This window comes from Mobula birostris, chromosome 23 (assembly GCF_030028105.1).
Source record: "Mobula birostris isolate sMobBir1 chromosome 23, sMobBir1.hap1, whole genome shotgun sequence".
NCBI classification, from domain to species: Eukaryota; Metazoa; Chordata; class Chondrichthyes; order Myliobatiformes; family Myliobatidae; genus Mobula; species Mobula birostris.
In genome coordinates, this window is record NC_092392.1 from 3311493 (window position 1) to 3329390 (window position 17898).

At 44.3% G+C, this 17898-nt stretch overlaps 1 protein-coding gene across 10 annotated transcripts in view; it reads right to left on the reverse strand.

The window, feature by feature from the left end:
• plxna4 (plexin A4) overlaps positions 1–17898 on the reverse strand; it is an 811940-nt gene that overhangs the window by 733418 nt on the left and 60624 nt on the right. Inside the window, exons 4-5 of one of the 10 annotated variants that reach the window (XM_072241491.1) lie at positions 13483–13647; positions 3898–3963 (exon numbers count right to left, since the gene is read on the reverse strand). The exons of 7 other annotated variants lie outside the window; for them this stretch is intronic. In XM_072241491.1, coding sequence (XP_072097592.1) covers positions 13519–13647 — 129 coding nt within the window. In that variant the 3' untranslated portion in view covers positions 3898–3963; positions 13483–13518. Of the gene's footprint in view, positions 1–3492; positions 3964–13482; positions 13648–17898 lie in introns of those variants that run through there. 2 more of the 10 variants (XR_011882949.1, XM_072241492.1) reach the window with 2 other exon arrangements.

Genomic DNA, 17898 nt, shown 5'->3' on the forward strand with positions numbered 1-17898 from the left:
AAGTACAGGCGCAAGGAGGTACTTGTGCAGTTGTACAAGGCCTTGGTGAGACCACACCTGGAGTATTGTGTGCAGTTTTGGTCCCCTAATCTGAGGAAAGACATCCTTGCCATAGAGGGAGTACAAAGAAGGTTCACCAGATTGATTCCTGGGATGGCAGGACTTTCATATGAAGAAAGACTGGATGAACTGGGCTTGTACTCGTTGGAATTTAGAAGATTGAGGGGGGATCTGATTGAAATGTATAAAATCCTAAAGGGATTGGACAGGATAGATGCAGGAAGATTGTTCCCGATGTTGGGGAAGTCCAGAACGAGGGGTCACGGTTTGAGGATAAAGGCGAAGCCCTTTAGGACTGAGATTAGGAAAAACTTCTTCACACAGAGAGTGGTGAATCTGTGGAATTCTCTGCCACAGGAAACAGTTGAGGCCAGTTCATTGGCTATATTTAAGAGGGAGTTAGATATGGCCCTTGTGGCTAGGGGGATCAGAGGGTATGGAGGGAAGGCTGGTGCAGGGTTCTGAGTTGGATGATCAGCCATGATCATAATAAATGGCGGTGCAGACTCGAAGGGCCAAATGGCCTACTCCTGCATCTATTTTCTATGTTTCTATGCTATGTTCTTTCCTATATTGCCTTGCCTGCTTCATCTTTTCAGGGAACTATCTTACCAACTCCGCAACTAAAGACAGACACCAAATTATCACAGCCCTAACAGAGGAATAACCAAAGCCACAACAAAATTAAAGTTGGGACCTTCCTCGACCTTTTCATGCAGATTATGTTACTTTGTTTCCTCAAAGTACATTGACAAAACCAGTAGGATGGTTCCAACACCTACGGCACTAAGTAGGAATACCAGGCACATCATTTCTGCAACAGTGAACTGGTCTAAACAAAGACAGCTGGTAATGCAAGGCAGCTTTGAAAAGATAATCAACTCATGCCCGCCTCTCGGTATCTGAAATCCTCACTCATAAATAAATTAAGAGGCAAATTTACAGCATCTCTGTTAAAAAAAGCATCACAGGCAAACTTACGATTAAGTGCAGCTTTCTGACAGAAGGCAACAAAAAAAAATTCAATTCCTGCCCTAGTCTAATAGAAAGTGTTTAATTAAGCAAGTGAACTGCTTTGTGAATAGTTTAAGTGGGCTTGCAGCCATCACCTCTTCGGTTCAGATCAGGGCACAGAGGGACTTTCACTGTTGAAGATGCTTCTTTCTAAAGACACAATGAACCAAAGCACTGATGTGCTTCTTGGCTAGCTGCAGAAGATTCATTGGAACTGGATCGTAGAGGAGCAGGACTTTTCCCTGCGTCCTGGATAACCATCATTAAAAATGGCCACATTACTGGTGTTTGGGGTGTAAGGGGTGCCCAGGGTGGGGCAGCACCTCTGGTGAAAGGGCTTGTCATGTCCACCCTGGGGCAGCTCACTCACCTCCGGTCCCCATTGGACGCTCAGCTCTCACCCGTGGCTCCAAGTAGCTGACTGCATGCAACAGCGGCCACTCCTTGGTCACTGCTTCCACAGGCAGACTAAACCAGGTGAGGGTAGCTGGTGGCCTCATACCCTGGTGAGTTAGCGACAGGCCTGTGCTAACATGGGACGTTAGCTCTGGCAGACTGGGCAGATGAGATCCAATGGCTTGGAAGGCCGTTCTGCAAAGCTCCGTGGAATGCGAAGGGCATGGCTAGGCACAGAAGATGTCACAGACGTACACTGCAACCAAGGAAGACCCTTGTTTGTACCAGCGGACCGGGACTTCTGACATTGAGAGAGTAAAACACCCTTTCCACTTTAAAAGCTCCCCCGTCGGGCACGTGTGTATTTGACTTGGTATGCAACTACTCTGTCTACACTTCTGGTTTACCGAGCCCACTGAAGGGGTATGCTGAGATATGTCCATGAGTCTCTGAAGTTTCTTGTAGTCATGGGCAAAGTCCACCCACCCCAACCATTCTTTCTTGAGAGGGTGGAAGAGACCATGAATGGATTCTGGTGACTCCCTCCAGCAATAACGTCCAGGACCTACCACAGCAAGAGCCTGCCAGAACCTGCTGCTGTGCTACGTGTGACCGAACAGTTTGTTGGCAGAGGTTCACACATGAAGGCAGGCTAGTTGCTCCCAACTGAAGTACACATCATTGAATGATAGCTTGAGGCCACTTAGAAAATAAATTTTTTTGCTTTTAGCAGTGTTTGAAGAGGCAGAGGACTTGATAAAGGTTCTATAGCTAGATTAAATCCTATTGTGAAGTATTTAATTTCTTCTGCCTTAATTACATTATTAACCATTAATTTTGACATTCGAAATTTCAGTCAGCGGGGGGAAGATGTATTAATTCAAGTTGCATGTAGTTCCCGCTGCACTGTTGGTACAGAAACTTCATGCTTCATGGCTGATCCGCCACTCTTTAATAATGTCGATCCAAAACACAATTAAAGTTGTGAAAGACTACATATATCTATATTCATGATTTAACAATAAGTATTTTAAAATGATTTATACAACGTGTGCATTGTTCTGTACGGCACATAGCATATAACACGGAAAGGATTTATTCAGATGAATTGGTATGTGGTCCCTTTAAAGCTCAATGGCTTAATTTCTTTGTAATCATGAAAATGTGTTAGTCACAGTAGACAGAAGAAATCTGCCTCAGAGTATCTCAAGAATGCCTTCTCCAACTATTAAGCAAACAAAATTTCAATTGGTGTAAGTTGAATGGTTGTTTGGTCTGGGAATTCTGCACATCATCTACTTCAAGTCTTGCAGGCTAGAAATGCAAGTCATTGAAAACTAGCCCTTCAGTTTTCTCTGCACTTTTTGACATCATTCACTACCAAGTCAGAGGGATGACGAGGAAATGGTTAAAAAAGGAGCAAAGCGTTGTGCAATGAGGGGAGCAGGTTTGATACTAATCTCAGAGGAGCGGACCAAGCTTTAGGCAGGACAAGTCTGCAGAGCAACAGGGTAAGTAAGATTAGTGAATAGGACTAATTGGAGAAATTTTGGAAGGCAGCAAAGTCACGACAGGCCAAGTTACCTTCAGCTGCTCTTCATCGTCATTTAGATTTACAATATGGATGAGTCTTTGATGTCTGCTTGCTTTGATTAATTTAAAAATGTATAATTTTCATTTTCAAGGTACCTTCTGGCTATAGGTTGTGTTGTTGTTCCTTTCTGTGCCTTGTGGCACATCCGGCAGCAACCTTGAAATTTTTTTCCCGCATTTTATTTTTGTCTGTTTTCTTTTACGAGGACAAGTTACTAGCTCGACGCTCAACCCAGCACGGTTGCAAAGCGAGCCAGATTCGAACCCAGGACAAGTTGCCTCAAAGTCCGGTGCGGATGCCATTCCACCCCCGGCCGGCAACTGGCCACAGGTGCTATAGGTTAATTATCACTAATTTGTGAAATCTAATCATAAATCATATAGACAACTTAGAAGGTGAGGTGACTTTATCAAAGGAAAGCAACAGAATTTGGGCAATCAAAGTTCACAATGACTGCAAGGCTGGGGAATGGCCAGCCTTTGAAGGGCCTTAACAGAGCCTTAAAAAAATGTTAAAATGCAAGTGGTTCAACCTTTTCTCTCAAGTGTCATCTCAAGGAATTCCAGCAGTCACACTCCTCATATTTACGGATTAGTTGGAAAGAACATAATTGAGGTATCCGGAGGAAAGTCGTGCTTCTCGTTATCTCAAATCCTTCTGTACCACATGATGCTTTTTTTTTGCATATTATTTCCTCACAGATTTTATTCCTCAGGCAATATGCTCTTCATTGTCTGTATTTTCAGGAAACGAGGTGCACTTTCCTTGCCACTTTCTGGTCATGCCATGTTGAGTGGCCAATAAAGGTTTTTTGTTGACCAACAGTTGGTAGTGGCAGCTGGTTGTCAAGGCTGGAAACAGACAGATTCAGCATAGGTACAGAGGCTCCCTCGCTGGTCCTGTTGGGTAAGTGCAGTACTGCAGTTACATGAACCAAAATCCATCATTTGCTCCTTCATTTAGATTTATACACATGTATACATATACGCAGACATAAATAAGTAGATGTGCCCGTGCACAGACACAAACGTCTTGGCAGGTGCCCACATGCATACAAACAAGCAGACACAGATATAAATAAGCAGACATGCATACACACCCTGAAGAGACATAAAACACACACACACACACACACGTTCCCCCCCAATATTTCCATAAGACAAAGGAGCAGAATTAGGCTACTTGGCCCATCAAGTCTGCTCTGCCAATCCATCATGCCTGATTCATTATCCTTCTCAAGCCCATTCTCCTGCCTTCTTCCCTTTACCTTTGATGCCCTAACTAACCAAGAACCTGTCCAACTCTGCTTTAAATATACTCAATGACTTGGCCTCCACAGCTATGTACGGCAATGAATTCCACAGATTCACCACCCCCTGGCTAAAGAAATTCCTTCTCATCTCGTCTAAATGGACATTCTTTTATTCTGAGGCTTTGCCCTCTGATTCTAGACTCACCCCCTATAGGAAACATCATCTCCACATCCACTCTGCCGAGACCTTTCAATATTCGATAGGTTTCAATGAGATTCCCCTCATTATCCTAAAATCCAGCAAGTACAGACCCAGAGCTATCAAAACCTCCTCATATGTCAACCCTTTCATTCTCTGAATCAATCTCCTGAACTTCCCCTGGACCCTCTACAATGCCAACACATCTTTTCTTAGATAAGGGGCCCAAAACTGCTCACAATAAGGGCTTTATAATTCATTATAAAGCCTCAGTATGACATCCTTGCTCTTATATCGTAGTCCTCTCAAAATGAATGCTAACATTTCATTTACCTTCCTCAATACTGACTCAACCTGCAAATTACCATTTCGGGAATCCTGCACAAGGACTCCCAATTCCCTTTCTCCTCTGATTTTTGAATTATCTCCCCACTTAGAAAATAGTCTATGCCTTTTTCCCTTCTACCATAGTGCATGACCATACACTTCCCTACACTAATTCCATCTGCCATTTCTTGATTGGTCAGGGCATCAAAGGATATGGCAAAAGGGCAGGTGTATGGGGTTGAGTAGGATCTGGGATCAGCCATAATGGAATGGCAGACCAGACTTGATGGGCTGAATGGCTTAATTCTGCTTCTCTGCCTTATGGTCTTCTTTGCCCATTCTCCCAATCTGTCCAAGTCATTCTTCAGACTCCCTGCATCTTCAACATTACCCGCCCCTTCCACCTACCTTTGTATCATCTGCAAACATGCCTGCAAAGCCATTAATTCCATCACCCAAATCACTGACGTAAGGAGAAAAGAAGCGGTCCCAATACCAACATAACTCATCATTGACAGCCAACCGGAATAGGCCTCATTTACTCCGACTCTGCCTCCTACTAATCAGCCGTTCTTCTATCCATGCTAGAGTCTTTCTTGTAAGAGCATGAACTCTTATCTTGTTTAAGCACCCTCATGTGTGACACCTTGTCAAAGGCCTCCGGAAAATCCAAGTAAACAACATCCACCGATTCTCCTTTGTCTATCCTGCTTGTAATTTCCTCAAAGAATAAAATATAATCTCCCATGCTTCCAAACACAGACACACACAATATACACTCCCTAACACCAACACCACAGCCTCACACACACTCCTCCAGCACAACTCTCCCACACACAAACACATCTACACACCCCCCACCACAAACAGCTCACCCACACAAAAACATTTCCCCCAACACAACCCTCCTACACACAAACACCTCCACACACACACCCCACCACAAACAACTCACTCAACAAAACCCTCACACGCACACACACTTTTCCTAACCATCCCCCTCACACACAAACACGAGGAATTCTGCAGATGCTGGAAATTCAAGTAACACACATCAAAGTTGCTGGTGAACGCAGCAGGCCAGACAGCATCTCTACGAAGAGGTACAGTCGACATTTCCAGCCAAGACCCTTCATCAGGACTAACTGAAGGAAGAGCTAGTAAGAGATTTGAAAGTGGGAAGGGGAGGAGGAGATCCAAATGATAGGAGAAGACAGGAGGGGGAGGGATGGAGCCAAGAGCTGGACAGGTGATTGGCAAAAGGGATATGAGAGGATCATGGGACAGGAGGTCCAGGGAGAAGGGGAAGGGGGGGGGGGAACCCAGAGGATGGGCAAGGGGTATAGTCGGAGGGAGAGGAGGGGGGGGGAGGAGGAGGAGGAGGGGGGGGGAGGAGGAGGAGGAGGGGGGGGAGGAGGAGGAGGAGGGGGGGGAGGAGGAGGAGGAGGGGGGGGGGAGGAGGGTGGAGGTGGAGGTGGAGGTGGAGGTGGAGGAGGAGGAGGAGGAGGAGGAGGAGGAGGAGGAGGAGGAGGAGGAGGAGGAGGAGGAGGAGGAGGAGGAGGAGGAGGAGGGAGGAGGAGGAGGAGGAGGAGGAGGAGGAGGGAGAGAGAAAGAATGAGTATGTGTCTATATAAATAAATAATGGATGGGGTACAAGGAGGAGGAGGTGGGGCATTAGCGGAAGTTTGAGAAGTCAATGTTCATGCCATCAGGTTGGAGGCTACCCAGACGGAATAATTCCACATCCCATTCCCATTCTGGTATGTCTATCCACGGCCTCCTCTACTGTAAAGATGAAGCCACACTCAGGTTGGAGGAACACCTTATATTCCGTCTGGGTAGCCTCCAACCTGATGGCATGAACATTGACTTCTCTAACTTCCGCTAATGCCCCACCTCCCCCTCGTACCACATCCTTTATTTATATACACACATTCTTCTTTCTCTCTCCTTTTTCTCTCTCTGTCCCTCTGACTATACCCTTGCCCATCCTCTGGGTTTAGCCCCCCCTCCCCCTTTTCTTTCTCCCCCGGCCACCTGTCCCATGATCCTCTCGTATCCCTTTTGCTAATCACCTGTCCAGCTCTTGGCTCCATCCCTCCCCCACCTGTCTTTGCCTATCATTTTGGATCTCCCCCCTCCCCCTCCCACTTTCAAATCTCTTACTAGCTCTTCAGTTAGTCCTGACGAAGAGGTCTCGGCCCGAAACGTCGACTGTACCTCTTCCTAGAGATGCTGCCTGGCCTGCTGCATTCACCAGCAACTTTGATGTGTGCTCCTCACACACACAAACACACTTGCCCCAGCATGAACCCCGGCACCAGCACGCGCACACACAGAGAAAGGTACAATAATGAAAGCATGAGTAACAAAATACAGCAAGTGAGAAAGATTGGAAAAATAATTGATTTGAGCGTCTAACTGTTCCTCCTGTCTACTTTTTCTTGCGGGCCAACACAGCAGTGATTGGGTAGGTCAAATGCAAGAGGCTCTCTAACTTCCGTGCATGTTGGGAGTAAACTCCTGAAGGAGCTGGAGATGGAAGAAGAGAAGGGAGAGAGACGAGCAGAGTTAACTAACACTGCATTCAGTCTTTCAGAGGAAAGCAGAGATCAGCAGGCAGCCCCGGTTGGCTGGATCATCCAAATGATGCCAGTTTGGAAACAAGTGCTTTTTACCTTGGGATATTTTAACCCACACAGCCTGCTAATAAATCCTAGCAAAGTCTCCAAACTTCATTTCACAAAAAAAAACATGGTGACGTTGCTGAGATACACCATTAAAATTTAAATAAATGATTTCTCTGGTTCTCCAAGTGTTGACTGATTACCACACTACAACCAGCATCTTTGTTAGTTGTTAATTAACATCTCTAACAGCCTGTTAATTTAACATTGGCAGCGACTGGGCATTGTCCAATTACACAGAGCAATGGAAGCCCTCTGTAATAGGAGTGACTGTGCATTCATCAAGCTCAGTAAGAAACAAAAATACCTCACTGCTGTAAACTGGAATCCACCACATTAGTTAACTGGCACCATCAGCGGGCTGGTATTCAGATAGTGCAAGGAATCTACAAGGAACTTGGCACCATGGACCTCCTTAGGCTGAGGTGTTGGGTCTAGTAAGGGGATGAGTCAGATTCCACCTTGTATATAGAGTCACTTAAGGGAAACAGTTCCATTCAGCTCACAATTATAAACAGCGTAGAAGCTAGTTAGGGGATGTTATACACTCAATGGTCACTTTATTAGGTACCTGCTATACCTAATAAGGTGGCCACTGAGTGTACGTTTGTGGTATTCTGCTGTTGTAGCTTGCCCATTTCAAGGTCTGATGTGCTGTGCATTCAGAGATGCTCTTCTGCACACCACTGTTGTGATGCATAGTTATTTGAGTTCCTGCTGCCTTCCTCTCAGCTTGAATCAGTCTGGCCATTTCTTCTCTGTCCTCTCTCAATAACAAGGCATTTTCACCTACGGAACAGCCACTCACTGAATGGTTTTTGTTTTCACAAACTGTAGAGACTGGTGTGCATGGAAAATCCCAGGAGATCAGCAGTTTCTCAGCTACTCAACCCACCCCATCTGGCACCAACAATCACTGCACAGTCATTTGCTTTCCCTTTCTGATGTTGGGTCTGAACAATAAATGAACTCTTGACCATGTCTGCATGCTTTTATGCACTCAGTTGCTGCCACATGATTGGCTAATTAATTATTTGCATTAACGATGTGTACAGATGTACCTAATAATATGGCCACTAAGTGCACAAAGCTAACGTAGCAGGCTAATCAGTGGATATTATAGACTTGTTTCAGACTTGCAAGCAAATCTCTTCCACCATCACTACACACTGGGACAGAGGTAGGCATCATCCTTGTGGAACGTCAACGAATAGGTCAGACAGGCTGAGTGGGTGGGTAGTTGAACAGATTACCCATTCTGAAGCCTGACCTCACCCCTCAGCATCCCAAGTTTAAAGAGCAGGCAGTTGATGATTCTGGCAACTGTTCACAAGGATACCATCTCAGCAAAGGTACCAATCGCATTGCTAGTCTGCAGGCAAGGTGGGATCAGACTGGGTGAGACTGATCGCCGAGCCCACACTTGCCCTCCCCGATCCACCAAGTGACTGCAGTTACCCAATAGAGATCACCTCTAGTTGCAAACACTCTCCTCCTTTACTGGGGATCACCACTTTATAAACCTGCACGATATTAATCTTAACATTTTCTCTCCTCAGGGAGCATTAGGTTTCACTTTAAAGAAAAAGAATAAAGTATTTTTCCATTCTTCTCCCAGTGCTATTTTTTTGGGTGACATGCTTCCAAAGGAATGGACATCCTGGCCACAGGAATGACAGCGTGTTGTATAATACCTGATTACCATTCAGGTTGCACAACCAACACCGAAAGCTAAATCTTGATCATCCAATCTATTTTCTATTTATGATTTATAATTTAAATTTTTCATACTTACTAATTTTAAACTATTTTTAATATCTTTAATATTTATAATTCAGGGAATGTGAAGCGCAGAATCAAATATCGCTGTGATGATTGTACGTTCTAGTACCAATTGTTTGGCGACAATAAAGTATAAAGTAAGTACCTCTTCGAGGCCCATGCACCTTATTTGTCCAACTGCACTGTATTTTGTAGCTTCAAACATTATTCTGCATTGTTTAATGTTTGCTTATGCATAGTTTTTATCTGTGCACAAACAGGCAGCCTCCAACCTGATGGCATGAACATCGATTTCTCGAACTTCCAGTAATTTCCCCCTCTCTCCTTCATTCCTGTTTCCTTCTCTCACCTTATCTCCTTAACTGCCAATCACCTCCCTCTGATACTCCTCCCCACCTCCCCTTCTTCCATGGTCTTCTGTCCTCTATTAGATTCACCCTTCTTCAGCCCTGTGTCTCTTTCACCAATCAACCTCCAGCTCTTTACTTCACCCCTCCCCCTCCCAATGTCACCTTTCACCTTGTGTTTCTTCCTCCCCTCCCCACACCTTCTTACTCTGACTACGCATCTTCTTCTCTCCAGTCCTGCTGAAGGGTCTCAGTCCGAGATGTCGACTGTACCCTTTCCCACAGATGCTGCTTGGCTTGATGAGTTCCTCCCGCATTTTGTGTGTGTTGCTTTACCACTGTATTTTGGTACATGTGAAAATAATAAATGCCAATATCAGGAAAGTCTGAGTATTTGTAGAAGTTTGGGGGAGCTTGCTGTGAAAAAATAAACAAGAAAATAAAACCCCATCATTGTCTTTCCCAACCTATGAACTTCTAGAGTTGTCCCACTGCCCCTTCAGCAACATGGGATGCCCCATAGTTTGACTTTCACAGTGCAGAGTAAACAGTCAAACCCAATGTCCAGATTCAGATTCGGATGTGCTGAGGCAGCCTACGAGTGTCGCCACACATTCTGGCGCCAACATAGCAAGTCCACAGTGCTCGGCGAAACACAATAAAACAGAACGCAACCAGCAACAAAACAATAAGCAAACAAGCCCCTTTCCTCCCCCCCCCCCCCCCACACACACACACACACAGACACACACACAGACAGTCCTCCAGGACAACTTCACATATTTTCCCAGTGGCCGTTGGCAGGAAAACCAGACCAGCCAGACCCAAGGTTATGATCATCGCAGAAAACACCAGGCAACGGCCACCGCCAAATTCTGAGTCTCAAGTATTTTGTTGTGACTCAGTGGATTGCATCTTGTATATGAATTAGAAGATTATGGGTTCAAGACCCACACCAGACAGTTAAGAACCAAAATCTGGATGATAAAGATGATGCTGCATTGTTGAAGGTTCTGACTATTGGCCTTATTAGTCAGTGTGTCAAGGTTACAGAGAGAAGCTAGGAGAATGGGGATAATAAATCAGCCATAATTGAATAGCGGAGCAGACTTAATGGTTTGAATAGCCTAATTCTGCCCCTATGTCTTATGGAGTTTTATATCGCTGCTGATCAAACAGTGGAGCTTTCGCAAGCTGATCTCAAACACCTACAGCTGCTTGTTGAAAACAACTGCCTGTTTCATCAAGGCCAGGTCTTGGCACAGACGAGGAGGAGGGAAAAAAAACACGGCAACAATTATGCCCAGCTTCCTCCAAAAAGTAGGTTAGCTTGTCGATTTGCAAACAGCAACCGACAGAGGAAACCTTGGCTAACACTCCCACGGGCTCCTCCTAATAAACCTAATGCAATACTGGAGCACAATTTCAAGCCTCTGACTTGATTTCTTTTTATGCCCAAAACAGCAAGTGGAACAAATCGATTTATATTTACTTTGATTACATTTAAAATTGATTATTTCTGTTCCAGTTCAGACCGGTAGAGAGCATTCATTTAGATTAATGACCGTCAGCCCTCCTGGTCACTTTGTGCAATAGTTTCTTTATTAGCATCTTGCAAATGCAATAAAAGAAAATCAAGGTCATTAAGTTAGCTAATATTTCTAACGCGAGTCCTAGACCATAAGGCCACAAAATACAGGGCCATTCAGCCCATTGAGTCTGCTCTGCCATTCCACCATGGCTGATTTATTAGCCATCTCAACTCACTCTCTTGCCTTCTCCCCATAAGCTTTGATGCCCTTAGTAATCAAGAACCTATCAACTTCCACTTTAGATATACACAATGACTTTGGCCTTCACAGCCATCCGTGGCAATGAATTCAACAGATTCACCACCTGGCTAAAGAAATTCATCCTCATTCCTGCTCTAAAGAGACATCCTCATATTCTGAGGCGGTGTTCTCTGGTCCTTGACTCCACAACTATAGGAATCTTTCTGTTTTTTTAATTTAATATCAAGTACCCATCGTGTCACTGGCATTAGAAAGACTCTAGTTTCTCACCACAGAAAGAAGAGGTTGATCAATTCAACCCACTGACAAGGAATTTGTGACAGACAAGTGAACGGTTAACCATGGTCCAGTGGACAACACAGTTGCCGAGGTGACAGGAGGCAGTAAGACTTTCACTCTCAGCATTGACAACATGCAACCCAGTCAGACAGCTCAGCACAGTGCAGAAGGAGAGCTGCACTGTCCAAGGTGCCAGTTTTCAGGTCAACTGAACTCTGCCACAAACAAAAATTGGGAGGACACAAGAAATTCTGTTGGTGTTGGAAATCTTGAGCAACGACACACACAAAATGCTGAAAGAACTCAGCAGGCAAGGCAGCATCTACGGAATAAGCAGTCAGTGTTTCAGAGGCGTCATGAAGGTCATTGGCTGGAAACGTCTACTGTTCATTCCCCTCTGAAAAGCAGAAGAAACTCAGCAGGTCAGGTAACATCCACGGAGGGAAACGGACAGTCAACACTTCAGGTCAAGACCTTTTGAAGGTTCTTAGCCAGAAACGTCAACTATTCATTCTCCTCTGAAAAAGTGGGAGGAACTCAGCAGGTCAGGTAGTATCCATGGAGGGAAATGGACAGACAACTCTTTGGGTCAAGTTCCTTCATCTAAACCATATGATAGAAGGAAGAAATAGCTGGAGGCAGTTGGATTGAGGTGAGGGAAGTGGTAGGCAGCTGGGGGAGGGGAGAGTGGAGAAGTGACAAGGTGCTGGGGCTGATGGAATTTGATGGGCGAAGAAGGTGGAGCATGCAACCGGGGAGAGAGATGAGGGGAGCAGTGGATAGGAGACAGGCAAGCTGAGAGGGTGGGAGAGTGATGGGTGGATCAGGGGTAGATGGAAAATGAACAGGGTGAAAGTTATCAGAAGTTTATTTATTTATTTATTTATTGAGATACAGCATGGAAAAGGCCCTTCCGGCCCTTCAAGCCGCACACAAAGCAATCCCCCGCCCCCCCCCCCCCCCAATTTAATGCTAGCCTAATCAAGGGACAATTTACAATGATCAATTAACCTACCAAATGGTACATCTTTGGACAGAGAGGAAACCGGAGCACCTGCAGGAAATCCATGCGGTCATGGGGAGAACGTACAGACTCCTTACAGACAGCGGCGGGAGTTGAACCCGGGTTGCTGGTACTGTAAAGCATCGTGCTAACCTCGACACTACCATTCTGGAGAATTCAATACTTATACTCCGGAGAGGAATAAACAGTCAATATTTTGAGGTGAGAGCCTTCATCGGGACTGAGGACCTGAAGCTTTGACATTGTATTTTGCTCCATAGATGCTGCCTGACCTGCTGAGTTTCTGCAATGTTTTGTGTGTGTTGCTCTGGATTTCCAGCATCTGCAGAATTTCCTGTGTTTGTCAATATTCAGTCTGCCAGGTTGTAGGCAGCTGACCAGCTAGGTATAAAATGCCCTCAAATAATTTTATTTTGTACAACAAGAGCATTCACTCTAGTATTTGCTCCTCAACCAAGAATCATTTTGTCTGGTTGTTTTTACATTACGTTGGTGGGAACTTGCAAGGAGCACTGCCACAAGAAAGCAGCATCCGATATCAAGGGCCCCGACTATCCAGACCAGACTCTCTTCTCACTGCTGCCATCAGGAAGGAGATGAAGGAGCCTTAGACCTTACACCACCAGGTTCAGGAACACTTCTGATCCTTCAACCAACTGGTTCCTGAAACAGTATGAATAACTTCACTCACCGCAATACTGAACTGATTTTACAACCTATGGACTCACTTTCAAGGGCTCTACAACTCACGTTCTCCATATTATTTATTTATTACTACTATCATGATTTGCACAGGTTGTAGAGTTGTCTTCTTTTGCACATTGGTCGCTTGTCAGTTTTCCTGTGTAGCTTTTCACCGATTCTGTTGTATTTGTTTGCTCTGCTGTGAATGCCTGTAAGAAAAGAAATCTCAAGTTTGTATATGGTGACGTATGCATACCTTGATAATAAATCAACTTTCAGCTTGAACTTTCTCCATATAACAGTAGCTGTGCTATAAACAGTGATCGACTGGTTGCATTGGCCCTTGGGGGCAGCCAAAGGACACGCCAGGCTCCAGGTAAGGAAATTTCTTTCCGTTACGAGATTTGGAAAGAAAGCAGTCTTCGATTGAGATCAAAGGATTTAGCACAGCGGGGGAGTTCCTGCAGTCCCATAATTAAACAATTAAACACAAAAAGCAGCAAGATTCTCGCTTTCATCGCTTAGCACCAAATCCAGTGCTCACTGCACAACCTGCCCAGATTTGATTGGGAAGAGGGACAAGGAGACTGCTGAGCATCAATTCTGCCGTCATCAGCAATGAAAATAATTCTGCCGGACTCCAGCCTTTTGAAACAAATGCATTCGACACAAATCTGGCCATTTCGGAAGCCCTGGTTTCAGTGGAAACAGTCTTGATTTCACAGTGGACGCCCAGCTCTTCTGTCTGACAGCTGCAGCTTAGATCTTAATCAGACAAAGTCCAGGGGTGGCTCAGCCCAGTTCAGATTCACCATACCATTAAACCGTGACAGCAAAGTCAGAGACAAGGTTACTGATAAATGACTGGTAAGCAGAATGAAATGTGTTGTTTTGTGGCAGCAGTACAGTGCAACAGGATAGACAAAACCAATGTGCCAGAGGCAACAATTATGATAGATTAGATAGGTAGATTAGCTGGCCAGTGGTGTATTGGCATGAGCACCGGACTTCGAGGTGAATGGCCACAGGTTCAAATCCGACCAGCTCCTTACACACTTTCCATCAGTGTTGAGTTGAATGTCGAGCTGGCAACTCAACCTCATTTAAAAAAAACAGACACATGCTAAAGAAATGGCAAGGTCGCAGCCCGATGCGCCGAAAGGCTCCAAAAGAAACAACAACAAGATAGAAAGACAGACAGATAGATTAGACAGACAGACAGACTGATAGAGCAAAAGATGAATACTGAAGTAGTGTTCATGGTTTCATGAACAATTCAGGAATCTGGTGGCGAAATGGAAAAAGTTGTTCCTTGAACTTTTGAGTGTGGGACTTCAAGCTCCTGTCCCTCCTCTCTGCTGGTAGTCATGAGACGAGGACATGTGCCAGATGGCGAGGGTCCTTAATGATGAATGCCACTTTCTTGAGGCATTGCCTTCTGAAGATCTCCCTGATGGCAGGGAGGTTTGTGCTTCTGATAGAGTCCACAACTCTGAAGCCTCTGACAACCCTGTGCATTGGTGCCTCTATATCTGGCAGTGATACAACGCGTCACAATGCTCTCCATGGTATATCTGCGCAAATTTGCTGGGGTCAATGTTTACGTACCAAATCTCCTCAAACTCCTAATGAAGTATGGCCTACTGGAATGCCTTCAAGATGATTCCAATTCATTGGGAAGTAATTTCAAAACGGAATGCTGTTGCTGACAGACCATTAACTGCAATTTGTTATGGACTGTCCTTAAACTCATCTGCCACAGGTCTGTCAAATTTTTTTCCCCACAATCAAAAGTCTTAATATCTACCTCTTCAAGCAGTGTGCTCCCTGTAAACCTTATCCAATTCCAGCTTGTGCCATTGCAAAATTCAACCCCCACAGATTTCACAAACACTCCATGTTCCACCCTTTTCCCAATTCTGTGGAGTACATCAACACAGAACACTATCACAGGAAAGCAGTATCCATTATCAAGGAGCCCCGCCATCCAGCCCAGCTCTTCTCACTGGTGCCATCAGGAAGAAGGTACAAGAGCCTCAGGACTCACACCACCAGGTTCAGGAACAGTTATTACCCCTTAAGCATCAGGCTCTTGAACCAGACGGGATAACTTCACTCAACTTCACTGAACTGTTCCCACAATCTATGGACTCACTTTCAGGAACTTTTCATCTTATGTTCTTGATATTTATTGCTTATTTATTATTATATTATTTCTTTTTGTATTTCTTTGTTGTCTTTTGCATATTGGTTTTGTTTGTCCAGTTGGGAATAGTCTTTCATTGATTCTATTGTGTATTTTGTATTTAATGTGAATGTCCACATGAGAATGAACCTCAAGGTTCTATATGGTGACAAATATGCACTTTGATAACAAGTTTACTTTGAACTTTGCAGAGCCCATACCTCTTTGCAGTTCTACAGGACATCTCTGAAGCTGCTCCCTCGTCTTTACCGAAGCATGTTGCCCTTCAGAACTCAGTCACACGTCAAACAGCAATTAGCATCTCACAGACTGGGTTATCAGCGTTCAACATTCTAGCAAAAATCGGCACCATCTATATGAAACATTAATTCACACGAGCTTCTTGCCCAAAAGACTGTTGGTGGCACATTGTTAAACTGTGCATAATCCCTTAGACACACTAGTTAATAGTTTTAATGTTATTTCCCTAAATGGCAGCAGTTCCTTCGGGGGACTATGATCATCAGATGTAATGTACTCTGCATTGCGTGATCAGCTTACTGCACCGAGTACAAATTCCTAAGGCTATAAAATAGTGCATGAACTCGCTGTGGGTCTCTTTCCCTCACAATGTCTGTGTTGATGGTTCAAGTGTTCAGCAATAAATCCAAATGTTGTGGACTTAGGGGACATTATAGCAGCGGCAGCATCTGATTCCACTGTGATTCCCAACCCAGGGTCCACCGACTCTTTGCTTAATGGTATTGGTCCAAGGCACAAAAAGGTTGGGAACCCCTGACGTAAGATCATAGTGTGGCCTAATCCAACTACAACTGGGTGTTTGTCTAATTCTGACTGTCTTGGCATTAAAAACAAGAGGGACCTGCATGTACTCATGGAAACAAAAGAGCTTCTGAAGATCAGACACGAAATGCTTTAGGAACTCGGCAGACCAGGCATCATCCATGGAAAAGAGTAAATAGTCGACGTTTCAGGCCGAGACCCTTCATCGGGATGAAAATATATAATTAGTGTAAGCAACAGGAATTCTGCAGATGCTGGGAGTAATTCTTTTTGTCCTTATTTATCACGTATTGCATTGTACTGCTGCCACAAAGTTAACAAATTGACAAGTTTTGCAACCTATGCTGATGATATTAAACCTGATTCTTCCAACTGTCGCTCTGCTTCAGTTACATTTCGACCCATCAGTTCACTGATACTTCCGCAGTAAAAACAGTTCTACTGGAATTCAAACTCTTCAAGTTGTGAACAGCTCTGCTCCTGACATGAGAAAAAAAAAGTAATGACAACTGTTTGAACAACTAATCTTTGTCTCGCGTAATAGAGGTATGTGGAAAGCTAAGCCGATTTATCCATTTATGTTGATCCTGTACATTACATGCAATTATCTTCTCAGCTTTCTTCCACAATGGAAGAGGTTACAATCCGGGTCAAAAGTTCATGGTTTGGAGCACGATCAGTACAATACAGACCCATTCCAAACTTATTATTTTGTACATATAAGCTGTGTGCCTTGTTGTTTATATCTGTGTTTCTTGTATTTGTGATTTTAGCTACCTGTTATAGATTGTACAGCACTTTGGTCAACATGGGTTGTTTTTAAATGTGCTTTATAAATAAATTTGACTTGACTTGACTTGACTTGCACCTTCCTACCAGGTGAGAGGCATCTGGTTTCTTAAAAACAAGCATGGATTTCACATCTATCACTTTAATGTCAACATGTGTTGGCTTGAGAATCTGTATTCCTCACCAATGCAAAACCAAACCACCAAACAGGAAGGTGCTGTACCACACAGAAAAAAACCTGCTGATTACTAATGTAAGCCAAATCTTATGTACTAAACAAGAAAATTTACTGTCACAGCCATCATTTGGAGATCACGCTTTCAAACTCAGCTGCAGCTGTCTTGTTCTTTGCTGGACAAGGAGATTGTTAGCAAATTGCAATGGTGGTTTTTTTTTGCCATTTTGACCCCATTTTAAAAAGAAAGCAAATGCCGCTTGGTAAATAAGAAAAGGTGTTTGATCTATCTTGAACAATGCCACAATGGCATTTCAATGTAGGAAACCCAATCTGCCAGCCAACTTCATGGTCAGGGAATCTCTCTGACCATGTCACCTACCTCTTTAGGACAAGAGGAGGACATGGTTAAAACAACTATTCCTGAAAGAATTTGTTCTGGATTGAATGTGTACGTTAATGAAATTCGTGCTGGAAGTCTAGGCATCTCAGTTGTAGCAGTTTGAT